We start from the raw sequence: 22,537 nt of genomic DNA on the forward strand, positions 1-22,537 counted from the left end.
TTTATTTCGGAACAAATATGTCTGCGCCCATGGAAAATATTGCGGGAGAATTGAAAGTAGAAATATCTGAAAATATTCCAGAAGAATTAGATTTGACATCCCCGAATTTGAATCCCCTGAAGGCACTGTACTCCGAAACTATATATTTGCCACATAAGAATCCAACGACATTCAATAATCTAGCAGAATATGAAAATGTTGTTATCAAAGGAAATGTCACTGCTAATAGAGGGAGGGGGAGAGGGAAAAAAATTCAAAAAGCCACCAGGACAACTTCCTTAAAACTGCATGCTGAAACAGAGGGTGTTAACACACAAGAATCCGATGAAAATACTGCTAGGTTGTTAGCACGTAGAAAGAAAATGAATCGCAACGTACTGACAAGAATGTCAGGTAAGACAGCTATATGGAACCGTAACTTTAATGCTTTTTGAGTTGTGCAGACCGTAGTCAGTGTATCATATGCAAATTATAAACCACAAGACAGTGTTCCATCTTGATTGTTTTCACAGGGCGGTCCGTCACCCTTTTTTGACTGACGCCCTGTGACCTTTTTTTCGGGAGTCCATGTCTTTAATGTTGTATTATTTTGATGAAAATACTATAATTCTACCTGTCTTCATGTTTCTGTCAAGTTAATGACCCTCAGCTAATTAACATTTACAGCAGTAGTTGTAAGTTGTGGTTACAGGTAATCGGCTTATCAACAACGGGTGATTATTCTGTTAATTAATAAGCCTCATATTGGACCATTATAATTATTTTTCCCAGCATAATTGGTCAGTCGACATTTTAATTTCAATATTTCTCAAAAGACCACAATTTGCAGTTTGTTTATCCATAAAATTGAGAATGGAAATGGGGAATGTGTCAAAGAGACAACAACCCGACCATAGAGCAGACAACAGCCGTAGGCCACCAATGGGTCTTCAATGCAGCGAGAAACTCCCGCACCCGGAGGCGTCCTTCAGCTGGCCCCTAAATATATGTTTTTGTAGTTTCGTCCATAAATTAAACAAAATTGTTTCCCCTGGACAGTTCGCATTTTAATTTCATAATTTCTCAAATGATCACTACATGTATTTGCAGCTCGTTTGACGTTACATAAACATATTTTCAACACATTTTATATAATTTTTCATCAAATTCTTTCAACAATTTCGATTATAAAAATAAAACTTTATTCAAAAATATTTTCACAAGTCAAACAGGTGCTTTCTTTATCATGTACTGCACATGCGTGAACATATTCTTATAAATTTAATAGACACTTAAACGTAAAATTAGAAATCATTTAGTATCAAATTAAACGAGAAGCAACTTAATTTAAATAAATGATAATTTCCTGCCTTTTTGTTTAACACAAACCAATCCGTAAATGAATCCCAGATTTATTCTAAATTTGTTATCCTCTTGTCACTTCCTGTTTTCATTTCGTTTAAAAATCGAAAGTAAACGTGAATAAAATTGAGAATGGAAATGGTGAATGTGTCAAAGAGCAGAAAACAGCCCAAGGCCACCAATGGGTCTTCAACATAGCAGGAAATCAGTGATCTATTCTTGATAAATTGAATCGTTCCAAGTTTATAAAAATTAATTCCAAATATTGATATAAACGTTTTTTACAGGGATAATGATTATGCAGTGAAATAGTCAATACTCTGTACGTATGTGCCTGTCCCAAGTCAGGAGCCTATAATTCAGTGGTTGTCGTTTGTTTATGTGTTACATATTTGTTTTTCGTTCATTTTTTGTACATAAATTAGGCCGTTAATTTTCTCGTTTGAATTGTTTAACATTGTCATTTCAGGGCCTTTTATAGCTGACAGTGCAGTATTTTGTTGATCAGGAATGTCCCTTGAAAATAACTGAAGTGAAATTGTGAACTAGATTTCTGGATCCTTGTTCTAGTCTTCATATCACATCAGTCAAATCTTGCAATAACTGCCTACATTTGTAGCATGCCTAAGGCCTTCAAAGATCCTGGTCCTTGAAGGACTTGGGCATATGTATAGCTACAAATGTAGTAATATATGTACTTAGTCCCTTACTGTTACCCCAAATAAGGATGATTTTTATCTCGGGTAAAAGTGAATAAATGTTTTACCAGTCAAGGGTGTAACTTGAATAAGTTATTAGAGAAAAATAACATACATGTGTTATTACGGATACTTTCTCTTAATCTGTAGTAACATATGTTTGTTATCAGTTAAATGTACCATAAAAATTTTTATTTTCAGTGGGCACTTGGGAATTCTTGAAACTTGCGCAGTAACTTAATACCTAACCTTGAAAACTAATTTTCCAATTCAATTAATACATTTTTGATCAACCTTGGTAAATCAATGAGACAAGGCTTTTAAGTGATAACTTAGCTGTAATAACAAGGCTTAGTTATTACAGGCATTTAACTTATTACATGAGACACTTGGGAATGACTAGGAAGCTTGCGCAGAACCTCATTACATGCTCTTATCATTATTTATTACAATAAAATAAAATACATTGTGATATATGTAGGAGAAAAGGCTTTGAAGAGATGTAGAGAAGCTGTAATAACACCCTTTAGTTATTACAGGCATATTTTTTCTGTAATAACATGGGTGTGTTATGCATGATTGGCAAACTATGGGCTGTTATATCTTTCTAAAGTTTAATATACATAAAGACAATTATAATATCAATAGAACTAGTACACAATTTAACAAAATAAAGGATGTATAATGCCCCTTTGAAACATGTAACATACATATGTTATCACAGATTTTTGATTTTTTAGCCCTCAATAACAAATGTATGTTATTTTTCTGTAATAACTTATTTAAGTTAGACCCTTGACTGTTTACTGACAATTGAAATTTTACAATTGGGTGAAACATGTCCGTTAATTGTATCTAATATATAAATATTTTACCTGCGAAGACAGGTAATTTTAAAACCATGGGAGATGAATTTTGATTTCACAGCTGGGTGCCCAAGATACACGAATGCTTTGTTTATTATAGTTAACCTTTATCAGGGTGTGGATGGGGGTTTACAAAATAGAGAATAATTGGCAAAAAAAATAAGGAATAGAGAAAAATGGATAAAAAAAATTAAGAATACAGAAATGAAGGACTCCATCAAGACCCTGCTTTATTTCATACCTGTAAAACAGGTAGTTTCAAAAGCATGCGAGATGGATTTTGATTTCATAGCTGGGTGCCCAGATACACGAAGGCTCTGTTTATTGTAGTAAATATAAAGTAGCAATATAGCATCACATTACCATGATGCTAAAAGGCCCTGGGGAGAACACTGAAATATTGTTAGTGCACTTGTGGATTTGCTGTGAATATGATTAACATACATGCTGATTATAAAAATGTCATCATCTGAATATTTTCTTTGAATTTTTTAGGTTTTTAATCAATGCGTGTTTCAATTTAAACAGTTATTTATCAAAAATTCGTAAGGGTTCTGCGGAACCCAGTGTCTCGCCTACTTTTGCTGCTAGTCACAGGCTCAACAAAAATTTTCTTATAGATACTAATTTTTGATTGTAAGAAGCTTCTGTTCAAGTTTGGTAAAAATCCAGAATGGTTTATGAATCTAATAAATGTTTTAAAAACTTTAACTACAGACTGTTTGTAATGTTAACTGGAGGAAAAACTAAGTCCATTTATAAGTAATATACTGAAAAAACAGGAAATATATTTTTACATAATTTCCTTCTAGATACTAGCTTTTGATCATAAACAAGCTTCTGCATGTCCAAGTTTGGTACAAATCCAGGATATTTTAAGAAAGTGATCAAAATTTTTAAAACTTTTAATCACATAGGGAATGTAATGTTAACTGGCAGAAAAACTAAGTCCATTTATAAGTAATATACGAAAAAACAGGAAATATATTTTTACAAAATTTCCTTCTAGATACTAGTTTTTCATCCTAAACAAGCTTCTGTCCAAGTTTGGTACAAATCCAGGATAGTTTAAGAAAATTATTAACATTTTAAAACTTTAACCACAGTGTGAATGTAATGTGTACTGGCAGAAAAACTAAGTCCATTTATAAGTAAAATACGGAAAAACAGGATTTCTTTTTTACAAATTTACTTCTGGATACTATCTTATGATCATAAACAAGCTTCTGTCCAAGTTTGGTAGAAATCCAGGATAGTTTAAGAAAGTTATTACCATTTCAAAAACTTTAACCACAGAGTGAATATTTGTGGACGACGATGTCGACAGAATGTAGGATCGCTATGTCTCGCTTTTGCGACAAAAGTAGCAGGCTCGACAAAAATGAAAAAAAAGTTTTGCCTCAGTAATTCTCTATTCCGTTTTATTTTTTAATGTTTTTTACATATCCCAAAAAAGATTTGGTAATTATGCAAGAATCTGAAAGTTAAAAAAATTTGAAAAAAATTAAATCCAAAGTTTTCCCCTGCGTGATTTTTATTTGTTAACCAATTCGTTCTGAGCCTTCCGTTTGATCCCATTTTTTTTCTCTTTTATTTCAGTCTATGCATATTCTGTTAATGAAGAAGAGAGGTTTTTTCCCTAAATCTTTTTTATTAAGAAATAATTGAATGAGGATGTTCTTTTGGTATGGTAATCGATATACATTGCCGCGATTGTGACAGTGCCTATTTTTTCGGTTTCTGTGGTCATTTAAGAACAAAGCAAAGCCTAATCAAGATAAAAAGTATGCTTTCTAAATAGTCTTTTTTTTCATTTCCTTCTCGCAATATATGCAATATATGTACCAGGGTCTTCCCATGATATTCCCGTGGACAAAAGACACGTCACATTAAAAATAAAATGTAAAGTATGTTTCTCATATGAAATATAAAGATACTATACTGTTTTGCACAAATCTTTTGTTTAAATAGAAATAAGAAGATGTGGTATGAGTGCCAATGAGACAACTCTCCATCCAAGTCACAATGTGTAAAAAGTAAACAATTATAGGTCAAAGTATGGCCTTTAGTTAACACAGAGCCTTGGCTCACACCGAACAGCAAGCTATAACATTAATAAAGGGCCCCAAAATTTTTACAAAATAAATAAATTTGTTGTTCATAGTCAAGAACAGCAGGGAAAATTTATCTTCATACTAAATACTTATCATGCTTATCAAAGGTGGTGCATATTAAAAATAGTGAGACGAGATATAACACAAAATAAGTAAGCATTGAATAACAAAAATGCATTACAAATTGTGTAACAGGTAAAATTAACATGAAAGTACGATTTGAGAGTACTCGCAGTTACTGAAGCTAGTTAAAAGCCAAAAACAATTAATAATAAAAAATCATGCATCAGAGACTAAAAGACCACATTTAAAACAAAATGCTTAAAACAAGAGTTATTGCCTCAAACCAAATCAACCTTTGTGACAGGAAATATATTTCATGTATTTTGAGAACCACTGTTTCAATTTATTCAATTAAAAAGTCTGTTGGTGAAGAAATATCAAATTTTCAATTTCAAGCTAGAAATGAGTCACAAATGAAACGTGAATTAAAACAAAATTCCCTTTTAAATGGCTTGATGTTAGAAATTGGAGGTTTTTGACCACACCCGTTTAGTTTTCCTGATTAAACAGAAGTGATCTAATGAAAAATAAACGGTTTGTTGGATACATATAGAAATCACTACAAACCAGTAAAAGTCTGAAATGGCCTATATCTGTACTCGACTGTACTGATTTTTACCCGACCAGTCTGAAATTTACTTGATAATACTCGACTGTAGTCTAAACCATACTTAACAGTTTGAACTTGTACTCGACCAGTACTTAACCATTTTATACGCGTCTGAACCGTGCTCGACCTAGTCTGGAACCGTGCTCGACCTAGTCTGAACCATGCTCGACCTAGTCTGAACCATACTCGACCTAGTCTGAACCATACTCGACCAAGTCTTAACCAACCTAGACCTATTTTTTGTATCTATCTATTGTATTTCATCAATTTAGGAACTGTTTTTAACAACAGCTATTTCCCCTGGCTAGAAATTTGAACAACAATTTGAAATTAAAAATGTATTCAATATAGCATTAAAACCAAAATTTCACAATGAACATAATATAACTTCATCACCATATTCATCAACACTTATATACATACATATATATCACCTTTAAAATAAAAATAAAACAAGCTGATCAAATAATCTCAAAACTGAATTGTGACTAATATTTTCAATGTTATTCAAAATTTTTTGAATGTTTCAGATATATTTTATGGTTACTACTGGACAATTTTCACCATTAACTTAAGCCTCGTATAGATTTATGGTGTCAGTAGAGTTAAGTTAATAATGCAGTGAACATTTTTTTTTATTAAAATATATATAAAATAGCATATAAAGTAACTTAATAAATTTTAAAAATGACACTTTTGTTTTGTTAAACCAAGAATTTAATATAATCATGATAATAGAACTTCCATAGTAATTATTCCTGTGATAACTTTTAAAAAAGGAAATGTGTTCCAAAGTTACAGTAAAAATTTATTTCAATTAAATTTATATAATTTTTGTCAAAATTAAAGACATGGCATACAAGAAGCACTTTGATAAGGTTTAATTGCCTCAGTACATGTGTGTTTTACAGGTAAAAAGAAAGCCCTATTTTTCTTAAACGCGTGTATTACTTATCTAGTGAATTAAAAAAAGGCCTTGCGATTTAAGTTTCACAGGATGTTGCAAATTTGAATGAATGTTAATCATGTTAATTAGAATTTAATACTCTCTGACCAGGTTGTGATCTTTTTAATGAGTTTGCCCCAAGCAGGAGGTATTACTTTATACTTCACCACTAATCAGAAGAAAAATTTTATTAATTTCTTTAATTTTTATCCCTTTTTGATATATATTGTATATAATATATCCCAAATTATAATAATAGATGTATTTCTAAAATAAGGTTAAACAATTTCAGTGATTTTGTTGGCTGTTGTTACCTCATTAAAAAGATAATTATATAACTATTGTACATTTTTTATATGTAACCATGAGGGTGCGTCTAAACACTGCTAAGGAGTCCTTAGTGCACTAAGGACTTATGATATGCCACTAAGGACTAGATGGGGTGCTATTACATGTAGTGTCTTTTCATATTATTGTAGATATTGATATTTAATGCATAAAATTCAAATTTTATAGAAAAATAATCACAAATAAATGAGTTATTCAACATTGTTTAGACACGTGCCTGTTTTTCTTTGATATGCCGAAAATCAATGAACCGTTAGACACGTGTCAAATTACATAACTGATTACACGGGAATCCTGCTATCTGTTGTGTTTAATCGACAATATTGGAAAAGTTGGATACTAATAAATGAATAGTTTTTCAGATTATATTTCAGTGATCAATTTTGATTTGACTTCGCACTGAATAAGTTGTTAAAATTTTATTCATGTTTTTTTTTTCAGTTTCTCAAGAGTATTTTGTAATTATTTCTTGTAAATAATAGATTTGTTTCCAAAGCAATATATCTAAATTTATATTCATATATGAAGACGTTAAGCAATTTATTACTGGACAAAAACGAATTCAATATGATAATAAATTTTTGCTACATGCAACCAATATAAGAAAGAAGATGTGGTATGATTGGCGATGAGACAACTCTTCACAAGAGACAAAATGACACAGAAATTAATAACTATAAGTCACCGTACGGCCTTCAACAATGAGTAAAGCATATACAACATAGTCATTATTTCATACAATATCTTAAACAGACAATTTGGTTAAAAAAATACAAATCGGATTTCCTTCTGACATACTTGTTCTTCTTAAAGAAAAATAGATTAAAAGAAAATATATTTGAAAATATTTCTGTTTGTTTTTTCAAGGATTTATATAGTAATATACTATACAAATCCTTATTTTTTTTTTTCATTTTTACACGTGAGAGATTTAGGTATAAAGTATTCAAATTATCTTGTATTACAAAAAATGATTATTTTCACATCATGAAAAAGCATATTTTCACATCATGAAAAAGCATATTTTCAAGGCATTCGTACGATGCATAACCTTTTTATGTCAAAATTATATCTAAAGCTCTAAAATTAACACATACGGGCCGGGATAATTTTCGGAAATAATGTGCTAAAAATTGTGGAACATTTAAAAAAAAACATTTGTCTCCTTTATATATTTAAAAATGAAACTTCAAAGTTCGATAATGATATTTAAACTTCTTATACTTTGAGAAAAAAACAAATGTCGAACAATTACAAAAAGAAAAAATAAGTACGGTATGAAGCCTTTGTAAACAGCTATCAAACTGGTTGAAAACTAGTGGTTTAGAATAACCCCAAGGACGTCACATGATTTTTTTTTCAATTCAATCGTAATTCGTACTAAGTATGAAGCAGTAATAGAAAGTGGAAAAGCAAACCCCCGGTTTTGATATTTTTTACAGAATTTACTCATAAATTTTAACGAAACACGCATCTTTGTCAGAATTAAAATTAAAACAAAAAACTTATAAATATATCTATTCCTTTTGTCTTGGTATCTCTAAATATTACTTCCATGCTCTTACATAAACATTTAACAAGCTGACCACACTCTTAACTTATTAGTTGGCGCACATCAAAGTCGTGCACAAATGGCAAATAACTTTGTCGAGAAAGAAATAAAAAATAAATAAAATTATTTGTCCTTTTAATCATTGCAAATAAGAACAACATATTTCATTATAAATTATTAAACATTAATCTTTTCGATACAATTGTTAATTACTTAAAATAAAAAGATTATGATTGTTTATTCAGTTGTTATGTTATATGGCACGTGTCAATCGGTTCACTGATTTTCGGCATATCAAAGAAAAATGGGCACGTGCTTAAACAATGCTTAATAACTCGTTTATTTATGATTATTTTTCTATAATTTTTTTAATTTATGCATTAAATATCAATCTCTAACTTAATATGGAAAAATAATGCATGTACCAGCACCCCATCTAGTCCTTAGTGGCATAGTATACGTCCTTAGTGCACTAAGGACTCCTTAGCAGTGTTTAGACGTACCGTAACCATGAAACCTATGTAGTTTTTATTTAGGAATTAAGGAAAATTAATTTAAAAAAAACACATGCCAAACAAGAAACACCTTAATAAGGTTTAATTACCCTCAGTATAGGTGTGGTTTTTAGGTAAAAGAAAATCTTTTTTTAACAAAACTCTAAAATTTTAAAATGAATATAATTAAATTATTATATAAGATAATTTGATTTAACTATCTCTATTCCATAAATCTGAGAATCATGTAAGAATGTAAAAATCTGTTTTTATAATATATCTTTATTTTATCGTGTCTGTTGTCATGTCAGTTAAAAAGAAATTTATTTTAACAGTTTGGTCCAGTATGGTTCAGACTGGTCGAGTATTGTTCAGACCTTTGGTCGAGTATGGTTTAGACTGAAAAAAAAAGTTCGAGTACAGGTCGAGAATGGGTTAAGACTGTTTCAGACTGGTCGAGTAATAGTTCAGACTATTTTCAATGGCAAAGATAAGGGCCAAGTACAAATCAGTACAGTCGAGTATGGTTAAGACTGGGGTCGAGTACTGTCGAGTAAAATTCAGACCAATTCAGACTGGTCGAGTAAAAATCAGTACAGTCGAGTACAGATATAGGCCATTTCAGACTTTTACTGGTTTGTAGTGAATGTTGATGTGGTATGACTGCTTATGAGACAACTCTCTACCTAAGACTAAAATGTCGTTTTTATATAAGCAATTATAGGTTACAATACTGCGGATTAGAAACTATAATGTAGACAAATTGGTATTTCATATGATTACAAATTTTACATCAGTGTAGAAGATTATCATTTTTGACTGCATAAATATATCCAGGAAACCAAATATTGGTCTGAATTTTTTTCCATTAACAATACAAACTGACCTGTAAGACCTGATGGTCTGTTAAATATGCACCTTGACTGGTGTACATCTACTTCAGGGGAACTCTAATCTAGACACATTGGTATTTCATATAAATAAAATTTTTACATCGCTGCATAGCATATATACTAAAGAATGCAGTAATGTTATATGAAAAACAAATTGGTCATCTGAATTTAACCCATTAGCAATACAAATTGACCAAGTCTTACAGACTACAAGTACTAACTCACTGTTATTTTCAGGTTTAATGAGTAAATTTTAAGCCTATAAATACACTAATTTTATTTAAAGTGTTTAAAACAAACATTTATTAACATTTCAAATCCTATTTTCCTACTTTCCGAAATATAGCACTCTTCAATCTGCCACATCGGTTATAAAATTAGTTATTATTTTCTCTTCCATAATCAACAATGGCAGATCGATGCCTTCTTGTCAATAATTTCGCGTCACGTGCCAAGTCACCTGATCGTAGGCACCGTTTAATTACAATTTGACTGGTCAGTACGGGAAGTGACCAATCTCTGTGTTATAGAAGTCTCAGTCATCATGCAGGGACCACAAATTTATAACAACATTTTTGGAATGAAAAAATCAATACCCACTGGCCAAAATGTTTTACAAGTTGCAATTTAAATTTATTTCTTCAAACTGTCAGATCAACTATTGCTAAATTTTAGTCATTTGCTGCGAAAAAATTATTAACATTTAGTAAATGAAGCAAGTGCAGTATAATAAAAATTATTCTTACTATCCAATTTCCAGTGATTGACTTATTCCATCTTAGAAATTGAAGGAATGATTGAACACCAACTTATAAGAACACCAATTTAAATTGGTATGAATGAGATTTATATATATATATATATGAAAAGTTCAATCTTAATGACAATATAAAGAGTTTGTTAAAAACATTGTTCCATTGGTTATTAAACTATTGTCAGTATGTGTTCTTAAACCCAAGAAGAAATTTATATGTAAGATGAGTAAAAATTGCGTAGAAAAATGAAAACATGATACGAAAGTTGTGCTTGACATTTAATCATCTCATGCACCTGTCAGTGATTTGCTGTAACATTATCTCCCTTTGATATCAGTATTACATAGAAAAAATATTCAAATTACAAGTACATACATGTTATACTTCTATTGTTAGAAAACAAGGCATAAATGTATCATGTGTATTGTTAAATAGAACAATGTTTACATGTAGATCTACATACATGTACATGTTGTACATGTAATTACTTATAATCTTTTTCATTTTGATGGAAGTTTTCATACAGGTACAAAAGATGTATCAAAATTATACTTTTTTAACTTGTATTCTGATAAGTAGGTAAACAATCTTTCCTTCAATTTAAAAAAAAAAAGAAAGTCATCTTCCATCGTACGTATACTGAACCTTTATTACTAGTACATGTAGTTGGTTACAAAAGTTGATCAGTTGAAGAGATGATTTTTTTCTCAAACTACAACTTGGAAAAAACATTTTGGTCAATTTGAATTGTGAAAGACCAAACCCCTTTTAAATGAGCACTGTAAATAATAACATGCTGTGATTTTGTTATTAAATTGTTTTACAGAAATTGATGAAGGCCCATTAACAATACTAAAGAAAGCTGTGGAAAAACAACACAGAATTAAAGTTTGGACCAGAAGTGCTGTCACATGGAGGGGCTACTGTAAAGCTTATCTGATAGCTTTTGATAAACATTTTAACCTGGTAAGAACAAACTGTGCTGAAAAAGGGTGAAACTTTTGTATAAGATATATCTCAAATGCCTTTGATAAACATTTTTAACCTGGTAAGAAAAAAACTGTTGAAAAAGGGTGAAACTTTTGTGTAAGATATCTGATAGATTTTGAAAAACATTTTAACCTGGTAAGAACAAACTGTGCTGAAATAGGGTGAAACTTTTGTAAAAGATATCTCATAGCTTTTAAAAAACATTTTAACCTGGTAGGACAAATTGTTTTGAAATACAGGGAAACTTCTGTACAGGATTTATCTTATAGAGTTCGCAACATGGGTATTTGTTTGTTTTTAGAATTTAATAAGACAAGAAATACCTGTGTAATTTTAAAATGCCAATTGCTACTAATTCAGACTTTGAAAATTAAGATACATTGTAAGATAATATATTTTTTTCAACATTGAATCCAAGGGAGGGGGCATCTTTCAATTTTTTATTCTTTACCTTTTAGACAATTTTTCTCTATTCTTTATTTTGATCCTTATTCTTTGTCTTATGAAATTTAGCACCAATTATTCTCTATTCTTTAATTTTTTGGCCTATTTTACTCTATATGTTATATATTTTGCCCTTTATTCTGCACTTTTTATGCATTATTCACTATTCTGAAAACCCCATCGAGACCCCCCCCCCACCCTTATGATATTTTATCTATTTTAACAATTGACAAAAATAAAATATTTTCAACCAGTTTACATAAGTTATTAATATTTGCAGGCATTGATGGATGTTGATGAAACATATCGTATTCCTAAAGTGATCAGAAAACCTCTTCTGGAGACAGTAAGTATTCCTTTAATCTCCTCTTACAATGAGAAACAAGAGAATATTCCTTAAATCATCAAAAAACCTCTTCAGGAGACGGTAAATATTTTTACAATGGAAAACAAAGTACTTTTTATTAAAGGCACATCTTAAAGTGGATTTGCACAAGACAAATCTAATGAAATACAAAGAACTACTGTAAATTTAGAAATAATTGCGAGGTTTTTATTAATGCGAATAATGTGACTGAGAGAGTATCGCAAAAATCATGATAATAAGAACTCGCATTCTGGTCTTCAATAGTGAATACAAATGTCTGAATGAAGTGTTTCCTAAAATTGCAATAATTAATGGAACACTTTTGTTCATATATTTCTGTCTTCAAAAATTGCAATTATAAATGCACTCCCTAACTTCTGATTTCAGGAATCTAATCAGCAAGAGAATATTATTGTACCCACTGTTCTCTGAAGTGGGTGGTATATATATATATAGTGATAGGGGAATCTGTTTTCATCTTTCCAACTTGCAGCTGCTCCTGCACTGCTTGACAGAATTTTGTGAAACTTTCACAGAATCTTACTCCCGTGATATGTTTCTGCACCTCTTACTTTGTGGTTGTTTTTTTGTCATGACATGGTCTTTGTCATATCAGTCCACTACAGTTCACTTTTATCCTGCTTCTTCTTCTTAACACCTCATCAAAATTTATTGAAACTTTCTCAGAATTTTTACCAAATTTGCACCTATTTGCTTTTGTTATCTGAATTATTTTTGGGGCTTCCTTATTTAAAGCAGATCATAGACTTTCAAAATGCTTTATGTTATGGCAGAGTATCATTAAGTTAGTTTGATAGGAACTAATTATGATAATAATGATATTTTCTATAAAATTGCATTACTATCAGTACATCTCAGTTTGACTATCATTTGACGCGCTGCCCTCTATGTCATGGTCCAGCGACTTTGAATTAATTAGCAATGTTGCTGTCCATCAGATTGTCTTTTTCGAATTTCTCCCTATAGGTGAGACATATTTCTGTGTCCATAGTTTATTGTTGGCAGAATAATATCAATAAACATTTTAATTTCAATGACATTCACAGTTTATTCAACTTTCTTGTTCAAGTTCACTTCCATACATGTATACTTTCACTCTCTATTTATACTCACCATGGTTACATTGTGACATAATTTGTGCATACCCTATTTTGTACTTCAGGCACAATTTTATGTATTGACGGTGCCCTAGGCACCGAAACATGTAGATCTCATTAAATTACTGCAGCAATCCCTAAAGAGTTGTTGTTATAACTGCTTTAACAGTTTATTATTGAGTTCGGATTAAAGCCAAGACACCATTAAGTCATTATGTCTCCCCTACAAATGAAGATAAACATATGGTTTTACCCTTAGTTCTCGTCAATGTTAATGAGGGGCCTCTGTGACTGAGTGGTCTAAGTATAGTTTAACTACTGTATCACTAGCTTGTCAACACAGAGGTTGTGAGTTCCAATCCCAAACATTGCAGGTGCCCTCGACTCCAATCTTAATTGACGAGGATTGTCAGTTTTCCTACAGAAGGCATTCCAACTTCCTCCACCAATAAAAACTGATTGCCACGAAATAGCAATATAATGCTGAAAGTGGCATTAAGCACCAATCAATCAATCCATCAATTGTTAATGTTATTCTTCTTCTCTTACATTCATGTCCCATCCATGACTTTTTAATCTTTTGATATTAGGCATGTTAGTATCCATGTATAGCCTGTCTGTTAATAGGGTATCTAGAATAAAGTTTGAGTTTTATTTTCTGTTTCGTCAAAAAACATGGCCGCCATGGCTAAGAATAGAACATAGGGGTAAAATGCAGTTTTTGTCGAGCCTGCGACTTTTGTTGCAGAAAGCTCGACATAGGGATAGTGATCCGGCGGTGGCGGCGTTAGCTAACTTCTTAAAAGCTTCATATTTTAGAAGCTAGAAGACCTGGATGCTTCATACTTTGTATATAGATGCCTTATGTTACGAAATTTCCGTCTGTCATATATCCATTGTCCTTGACCTCATTTTCATGGTTCAGTGACTACTTGAAAAAAAAGTCAACATTTTTTGTAATGTTAATTTCTTTCTTTTTATGAGTAATAGGATAACTATATTTAGTATGTGCATACCTTGCAAGGTCCTCATGCCCGTCAGACAATTTTATTTGACCTCGACCTCATTTCATGGATCAGTGAACAAGGTTAAGTTTTCGTGGTCAAGTCCATATATCAGATACTATAAGCAGTAGGTCTACTATATTTGGTATATGGAATGATTGTAAGGTGTACATGTCCAACTGGTAGGTGTCTTCTGACCTTGACCTCATTTTCATTGTTCAGTGGTCAAAGTTAAGTTTTTGAGTTTTGGTCTTTTTTTCTAATACTATATGCAATAGGTCAACTATAAATGGTGTATGGAAATATTTTATGATGTACATGTCAGTCTCACAGGTTTTATTTGACCTTGACCTCACTTTCACGTTTCATTTCTCAGTGTTAAGTTTTTGTGTTTTGGTCTGTTTTTCTTCAACTATAAGCAATAGATCAACTATATTTGAGGTATGAAAGGATTGTAAGGTGTATATGTCTGTCTGGCAGGGATCATCTGACCTTGACCTCATTTTCATGGTTCATTGGTCAATGTTAAGTTTTCATGGTTAAGTTTGTTTCTTAGATACTATAAGCAATAGGTCAACTATATTTAATGCCTAAATTGATTGTAAGGTGTACATGTCTGTCTGGCATGGTTCATCTGACCTTGACCTCATTTTCATGGTTCATTGGTCAATGTTAAGTTTTCTTGTTTAAGACTTTTTCTTAGAAACAATAAGCAATAGGTCAACTATGTTTGGTTTATTGAATGATTGTAAGGTGTACATGTATTTCTCTTTTGGTTTATCTGACCTTGACCTCATTTTCTTGGATCATGTTAAGTTTATGTGTTACTTGTAGTAAAGATTTGTATTTAGGACTATCAACATAAAATCAATGGTTAGTAAAGAAGGCGAGACATTTCAGCGTGTGCACTCTTGTTGGCTTATATCTCAAAAACTAAAGCATTTAGAGCAAATCTTACATGGGAGGTAAAAATGTTCATTAGGTCAAGTTCTGTGAAATTTTCAGATGAATCTAACAACCCATTATTGGGTTGCAGCCACTAAAATGGTAATTTTAAGGAAATTTTGCAGTTTTTGGTTATTATCTTGAATATTATTATAGATAAAGATAAACTGTAAACAGCAAAAATGTTCAGCAAAGTAAGATCTAAAAATAAGTTAAAGACCAAAATTGTCAATTGACCCCTTAAGGAGTTATTGCCCTTTAAAGACAATTTTACACAATTTGTTTATTATGTTTTTTTAACTTTAAAAAATCTTCTCCTCAGAATTTCCTGAACCAAATTAAACCAAACTTAAGCTGAATAATTCTTAGGTTATCCAGAATAAAGTTTGTGTTTTATTTTCTGTTTCGTCAAAAACATGGCCACCATGGCTAAAAATAGAACATAGGGGTAAAATTCAGTTTTTGACTTATTATCTCAAAAACTAAAGCATTTAGAGCAAATCAGACAAGAAGTTAAAGTATTCATAAGGTCAAGGTCTACCTGCCCTGAAATTATCAACCAAATTGGGTATCTGATTTTTAGGTTTTTGCCCCTGAATTGATGATTTTAAGGAAATTTTGCAGTTTTTCGGTTATTATCTTGAATACTATTATAGATAAAGATAAACTGTAACCAGCAAAAATGTTCAGCAAAGTAAGATCTACAAATAAGTTTGATATGACCAAAATTGTCAATTTACCCCTTAAGGAGTTATTGCCCTTTAAAGACAATTTTTCTCAATTTGTTCTAGTTGGCTTACTTTTTAGAAATCTTCTCCTTTGAAACTGGTGAATCAATTTCAGCCAAACTTGGGCTGAAAGAGTTAGAGTAACTTGTATAAATTTCGCTTTTTATTTCCTTGTATGTCAAGAAAAATAACCACTATGGCTAAAATGGAACATAGGGATAAAATGATTTTTTTTTGCTTTAGAAGAAAATATGACAAATACAAAGAACATTTAAATGGCATTTTTAAGCCACTCATTTATATATTGAAAAGCAAAAATAATCATTGATGAAAGATTTAAGCAAAAAATTACAGATGAGCGATTCAGGCTCTTGAGAGCCTCTTGTTAAATTACATGATAGTGTATGAACTATTACTTTGTTAGCCTTTGACAACTTCTCCTCAAATGATTTAAGTGATATGATTATATCCGGGCCATAACTTTTATCTTTTGACAAAGACTTTTGATATTTAGCATGTTGGTATACCTCACCCCAAGACTAAGTGTTGCACAACATTGAATGTGACAATCAATGCTCTTATCCTTTTAGAGTCAAGTACAGCTTTTTGATATTTTGATGAAATAAACATACTTTTTTCATACAATTGAAAGTTAATGGACTAATATCAACACCAATCCACATCAATAAAAGAACATATGAATATATATATAGATGAAAGAAATTCAAACGGGCATTAGCTATTTTAGACAAAAATTAAAAAAAATTTTGTATCTAGTATTAATAAAAGTGGAATTTTAAAATAGTATTTCATTATAAGCAGTTAGTTTGGCACAAATTTTTCAAAATAGTCTCAAACACATCACTGATTTATTAATGACTTGAAAGTGAATAATTGGAACTCGTGTGAATCCGTATTCCCTTAGCTGAAGATGGGTTACACATGTACTAGGCGTGTTCAGCTATTAAAAGGAAAAGAATGTCAACATTGAAAGTGAAACAATGGTGAACCTTTTTTTTTTACTGATTCGATCCACAAAAAATCATTCTTATACAGGTAAAAATAATGATTAACACATTTTTATAACCTATAACATGAAATAAAAGAGACCTAGAAAAATCTAGTTGCAAGCAGTGTTTTCCCCATGGTATCTGAAATTATTAAGTTATAGATTGTGTTATGAATGTGATGCAATAATTTCTAGAAATAAGATTTTATTTTTTTATTTTTTTTTTATCTTTTATTTTTTTTTCAATAGTCAGGATATTACAATAGCCCTACAATCACCACCTGACTATGGTTTTTGGGGTTAACATTGAAAAATATGTACAAGACTATCCAATTTGTTTTTTAAATTCATATTCATAATACAAGAATATAGTTATTGAAAAATAGCTACTCACACTCACACTTTCTCTCACTACTAACACACAGTCACTGCTATCTTACCATTAGTATGCATGCATGTCTATATATAAAGTAAAAATCAAATATCAACTGCTTACTACAGTATAATTTAAAGTATAAATGATAATAAATCATGAAAAAATAGTATGTAGTGGGGACCAGAATCTTTCATAAGCATTTGCTCTATTACTTTTGTTTGCAATATAAAATTCATTAGATTGGTATTGTTTTATTCTGGATTTAAGTCCTATTACACTTGGAGCTATATTTCTTAACTTACATCTGAAGATGTAGATTTTAGCTTTAATAATTAACAAATTTATAAACAAACTCTTAGTAATAAATCTCAACAAAATTTCTTTCTTACTGATGCTGAATTGCTCATCAAATAATTTGATTTTCTGTAAAAATGACAGCCAAAAATTGTAGGTAACATTACAATCATAAAATAAATGTTCTATTGTTTCCTCTTCCTCATTACAGAAGGTACATAGACTTGTTTCCTTTTGCTTAATTCTATATAAAAATGTATTAGTAGGTATAATTCTATGTAATAACATCTTTTCAAAAGAGAAAAATACTTAAGACCATTCTGATATTTCAGAATTTGTTACTTCCTCCCATTTAAAAATTTCTCATATGGGAGTATGCATATTTTATCTACAAGATCTCTGTACACAAATTTAAACTTCTTATTTTCCAAGATCTTTTTAGAAAATGCATCAAAAGGAACAAAATTTTCTAAGTTCAAATCACAATAATCTTTGATGTATTTTTTTATATATTTTGGAATGTTAGATAATAAACTATATAGTATTTCAAAAAAGTTTCCATATTAAGTTTTTGTCTTACTTGTTGAAATGTTAACAATGATTTATTTGACTATCTACAATGTCCTTTATAAATTGTATACCATATAACTTCCATTTCACATAAACAGGGTATTCAGATATTGGTATAAAGTTCAAAATATCCAATGATAAAATTTCTGGAACACATAACATTGTATAAGGCTTTGCCATGTGTAGACAATCAAATATGTCTTTCCAGAATGGATTTTTTAAGCAATTAGAAATTTCTTTAATCTTATCCTTTTGTAATGTAAAGACTCTGTCACCACCTAACTGTTTTAGTTCTGCAAGTAATAAATTCTGCCAAGTACCATCTGAATTAGATAAAAATCTCTTTACCCAAGATAATTTAAGATATGTACAGAAAGACTGCAAATGCATCATATTTAATCCTCCTTGTGAAAAATCTGCAATAAGAGTACTATGCTTGACTCTATCAGTCTTACCATTCCAAATGAAATTAAAAAACATAGCATTCAGTTCATTTAATTGTGAGTGAGGTAAATTCGGCTGGGCAGTCAACAAATCAGTCTCGGCAAAGCCAGAGTCTTAATTACAGTGATTTTACCTAGTAATGTTAATTTTCTATGTTGCCAGCTTTTAAGTATAGCTGAAACCTCTTTGATCTTTTTTCTAAAATTAATATCAAGAATACATTTTAAATCAAGAGAAAAATCTATTCCTAAAAAGTCTAAAGTTTGTGTGTGACCACAAAAGATTGTAGTTAGGACACAATATGTGATCAGAATATTTTTTGTTACTAATCCAAACAGCTCTTGTCTTTGATTTGTTCATTTTTAATCCAGATAACATGTAAAAAGAATCAAAACAATTGAGGCTTTCTTGTAGTGATGTCTCACTACCATCCAAAGTAAGAAAAGTATCATCTGCGTACTGACTTAATAGTGTTTGTTTTTCATTGACGAGGAAATAAGATGGTATTTTAAAATTCTTTGTTTACAAGGATGCTACATGAAATATGTGGGGAGAACACTGGCAAGTGGTCGCTATCTATTTATATTTGTGTTTATATCGGGTTATATGACAGTTGGCATTCTTTGGAGGTCATCTGTATGGTAAATTCGATGGCATCTAGACTAAAATAACACAAAATGCTGATATGTATTATCAAGTCCATGCATTGTTAATTGTTTATTTTTAGACATTTTGTAAATTTTTTGAATATACGTTTTAGTATGTTATAAATCAAATATGAGAATTTGAGTCAAATCGGTGAACATGAATTTGACAGCTAATGCCCCTTCAACAACATATTAAAACCAGAAAGACATATAATACAGGTCAACCTAATATCTTTAAATTTGTATTTATTTTCAGAAGTCAAAAGAAACAGAAGGTGATATTGCTACTAAAGAACTATCTGAAACAGCAGATAGTGGTGAAACTTTGACACAGGAACAATCAGAGATGGAAGACAGTGGTAAAACGTCAACAGTTGAACTTTCTGAGACAGCGGATGGTGGTGAAATATTAACACAGGAACAATCAGAGACTAAAGAAGGTGGTGAAACATCAAGAGTCGAACAATTAGAGACGTCAGATGGTGGTGAAACGTTAACACAGGAACACTGTCACATGTCATTGAATGAGAGATTAACAGAATGTAGATCAGACAGTGAAGATACAGACAGTGGAGTTGTTAGACTGACTGAAAAAATGTCAATCAATCAAAAATATCAATCAGCAATAAAACATTCAGACAAATATGTAGAGATTGCATCAGACGAAATTCATCAAGAGCAGACTTCTAGTTCTAGTGAAATTTCTTCCACAGAAGCAAATAATACTCAACAAATCTCAGAAAATAACACTCAAGTCAAAGCTACCTTGAGTGATTCAAAACCTGCCATGTGTTCACAAGAGAAAGATTATATAACAGAAATTGAGTACATAACCAAACATAGACATATTAATCAGCTGTTTGTCAGGGGAGATAATGTTGTGTCTGTTGCATTGTTAGATTAAATTTTATTTTATAAAATTTATGATATTTCTTTTTTGTGTTCAGTCTAAAAGAGCCTCCTTTGTGAATTAAAAAATAAAACGATTTGTAAATGAAATAAATCAGTAAATGTTGTGTGAATAGGTATCACATTAACAAAAAAATCCCAAAAAGGTAATTGCAAATAAACTCATCATAGATACCAGGATAAAAAATGTGTACGTCAGATGCGGGTGACATCTACAAAAGATTCATCAGTGACGCTCAAATCAAAAAAATTAAAAAGGTCAAATAAAGTCCAAAGTTGAAGAGTATTGAGGAACCAAAATTCCAAAACATAGGGCTGTCCTATTTAAAAATATATATGGTACCTAGTGAAGGTACTTTGAAATAATGTAACAACCTACAGAGGCAATTTTAGAATTTATCATACATTTTGACTGTACAAAAAAGTATTTGACAACAGTCTATAATAAGGTTACGATTGCATCACAGTTTGCTTATTTACATGCTGCAGGCTTCTATCCCTATCCTCTAGTTCATTGATGTTTATTCTTTCTACTGATCTATTACAGTTTGAAAGACAATGGGCAACAAACAAAAAAATAGTTAACAAAAATCTTCATTTAAGAACAATAACATCTAAAAGGAGTCGTCCAATGGTTTCAGCTATATATATATATTCATACATGTATATGCATATGTTTATGAATATTTTTGGTAAATCTTGTTGTCCTTTATGTGATGATGATGTTAAATTGATGTTTAATGTCCAGTGGTAAATATAACATGCATATCAGATTGAGAACATGTAAATGTGAAAGGAATATGAATCCTGCTTTACCTATAGTACACTTATTCTGATTTTTAACCTGCTAGTTAATTATATAATATTTCATCAGGAAGCCATGTCATCTTAGAGGGACACATTATTCCAACTTCTAGCTATGTATAGTTGACCACACTTTACTCTTACTACTAAAAGCTACATGCTAAGCAGCCATCATAATCAGCAAAAACAAATTTTCAAGTCTTTGGTTTGACCCAGCCAAGGATTGACCCCACTACCTCATGATCTTGGGTAGGGGTATATCCTATATGTATCCTCTCTAGATGTAGTGTTTTGTACTGTTTAAACATTAGGTTTACATATAATCTTTAAAAAATTACAATATCATATGGCGATATAATTCTTAAGTTTCATGCAGATAATATTTGTTTGTTTGTACAGCAATCACTTTGACAAAAAACATTAAATACTTACTCCTATTAAAATGATGGAAAACAGGCATTATTAATGAAGATCATATTGTTGTCTTTTACAAGCTCATTTATGCCAATTTTGGTTTCAATTGTCTCATTTGTTTCAAAGGGACACTTTTTTAAATAGATATAGGAAGATGTGGTTTGAGTGCCAATGAGACAACTCTCCACCCAAGTTGCAATTTATAAAAGTAAACCATTATAGGTCAAGGTACGGCCTTCAACACAGAGCATTGGCTCACACCAAACAGCAAGCTATAAAGGGCCCCAAAAAATTACTAGTGTAAAACCATTCAAACGGAAAAACCAACGGTCTAATCTATATAAAAACGCGAAACGAGAAACACGTATGAACTACATAAACAGACGACAACTACTGTAATCAGATTCCTGAAAGCTATTTGTCTCGCCTCTGATGAAAGTTGCAGAATGCAAGATATAAGGATTACAATCCCGCCACTGTATAAACTATTTGTATAAAATGTAACCTAAGGCTTCATACCTTGCATACAGATGCTACGAAGATTCCGTCTATCATATGTTCATTATCCTTGACCTCAAATTATGGTTCAGCCATTGCTTAAAAAATATGTAGATTTTTTGTCATGTGAATTTCTCACTTTCTACTAGTAATAGGATAATTATATTTGGTATATGGGTTCCTTGCAAGGTCTACATGTCAATCAGACAGGGTTTACTTAATCTTGACCTCATTTCATGAATCAGTGATGAGTTAAAGTTACATGATAAGTACAAAAATCAGGAGATGTGGTATGA

The 22,537-nt window shown here is 30.9% G+C and overlaps 1 protein-coding gene across 1 annotated transcript; it reads left to right on the top strand.

Annotated features, from left to right (window-relative positions):
• The first annotated feature begins 18 nt into the window (after positions 1-18).
• Positions 19-20,534, top strand: LOC127709220 (U7 snRNA-associated Sm-like protein LSm11). The gene is made up of 4 exons (XM_052214623.1): positions 19-393; positions 11,507-11,646; positions 12,395-12,460; positions 19,873-20,534. The coding sequence occupies exons 1-4, from the start codon at positions 30-32 to the stop codon at positions 20,518-20,520; spliced, it is 1,218 nt and encodes a 405-aa protein (XP_052070583.1). The 5' UTR covers positions 19-29; the 3' UTR covers positions 20,521-20,534.
• The last annotated feature ends 2,003 nt before the right edge of the window (positions 20,535-22,537 follow it).

This window comes from Mytilus californianus, unplaced genomic scaffold (genome assembly GCF_021869535.1).
Source record: "Mytilus californianus isolate M0D057914Y unplaced genomic scaffold, xbMytCali1.0.p SCAF_7, whole genome shotgun sequence".
Taxonomy (NCBI): domain Eukaryota; kingdom Metazoa; phylum Mollusca; class Bivalvia; order Mytilida; family Mytilidae; genus Mytilus; species Mytilus californianus.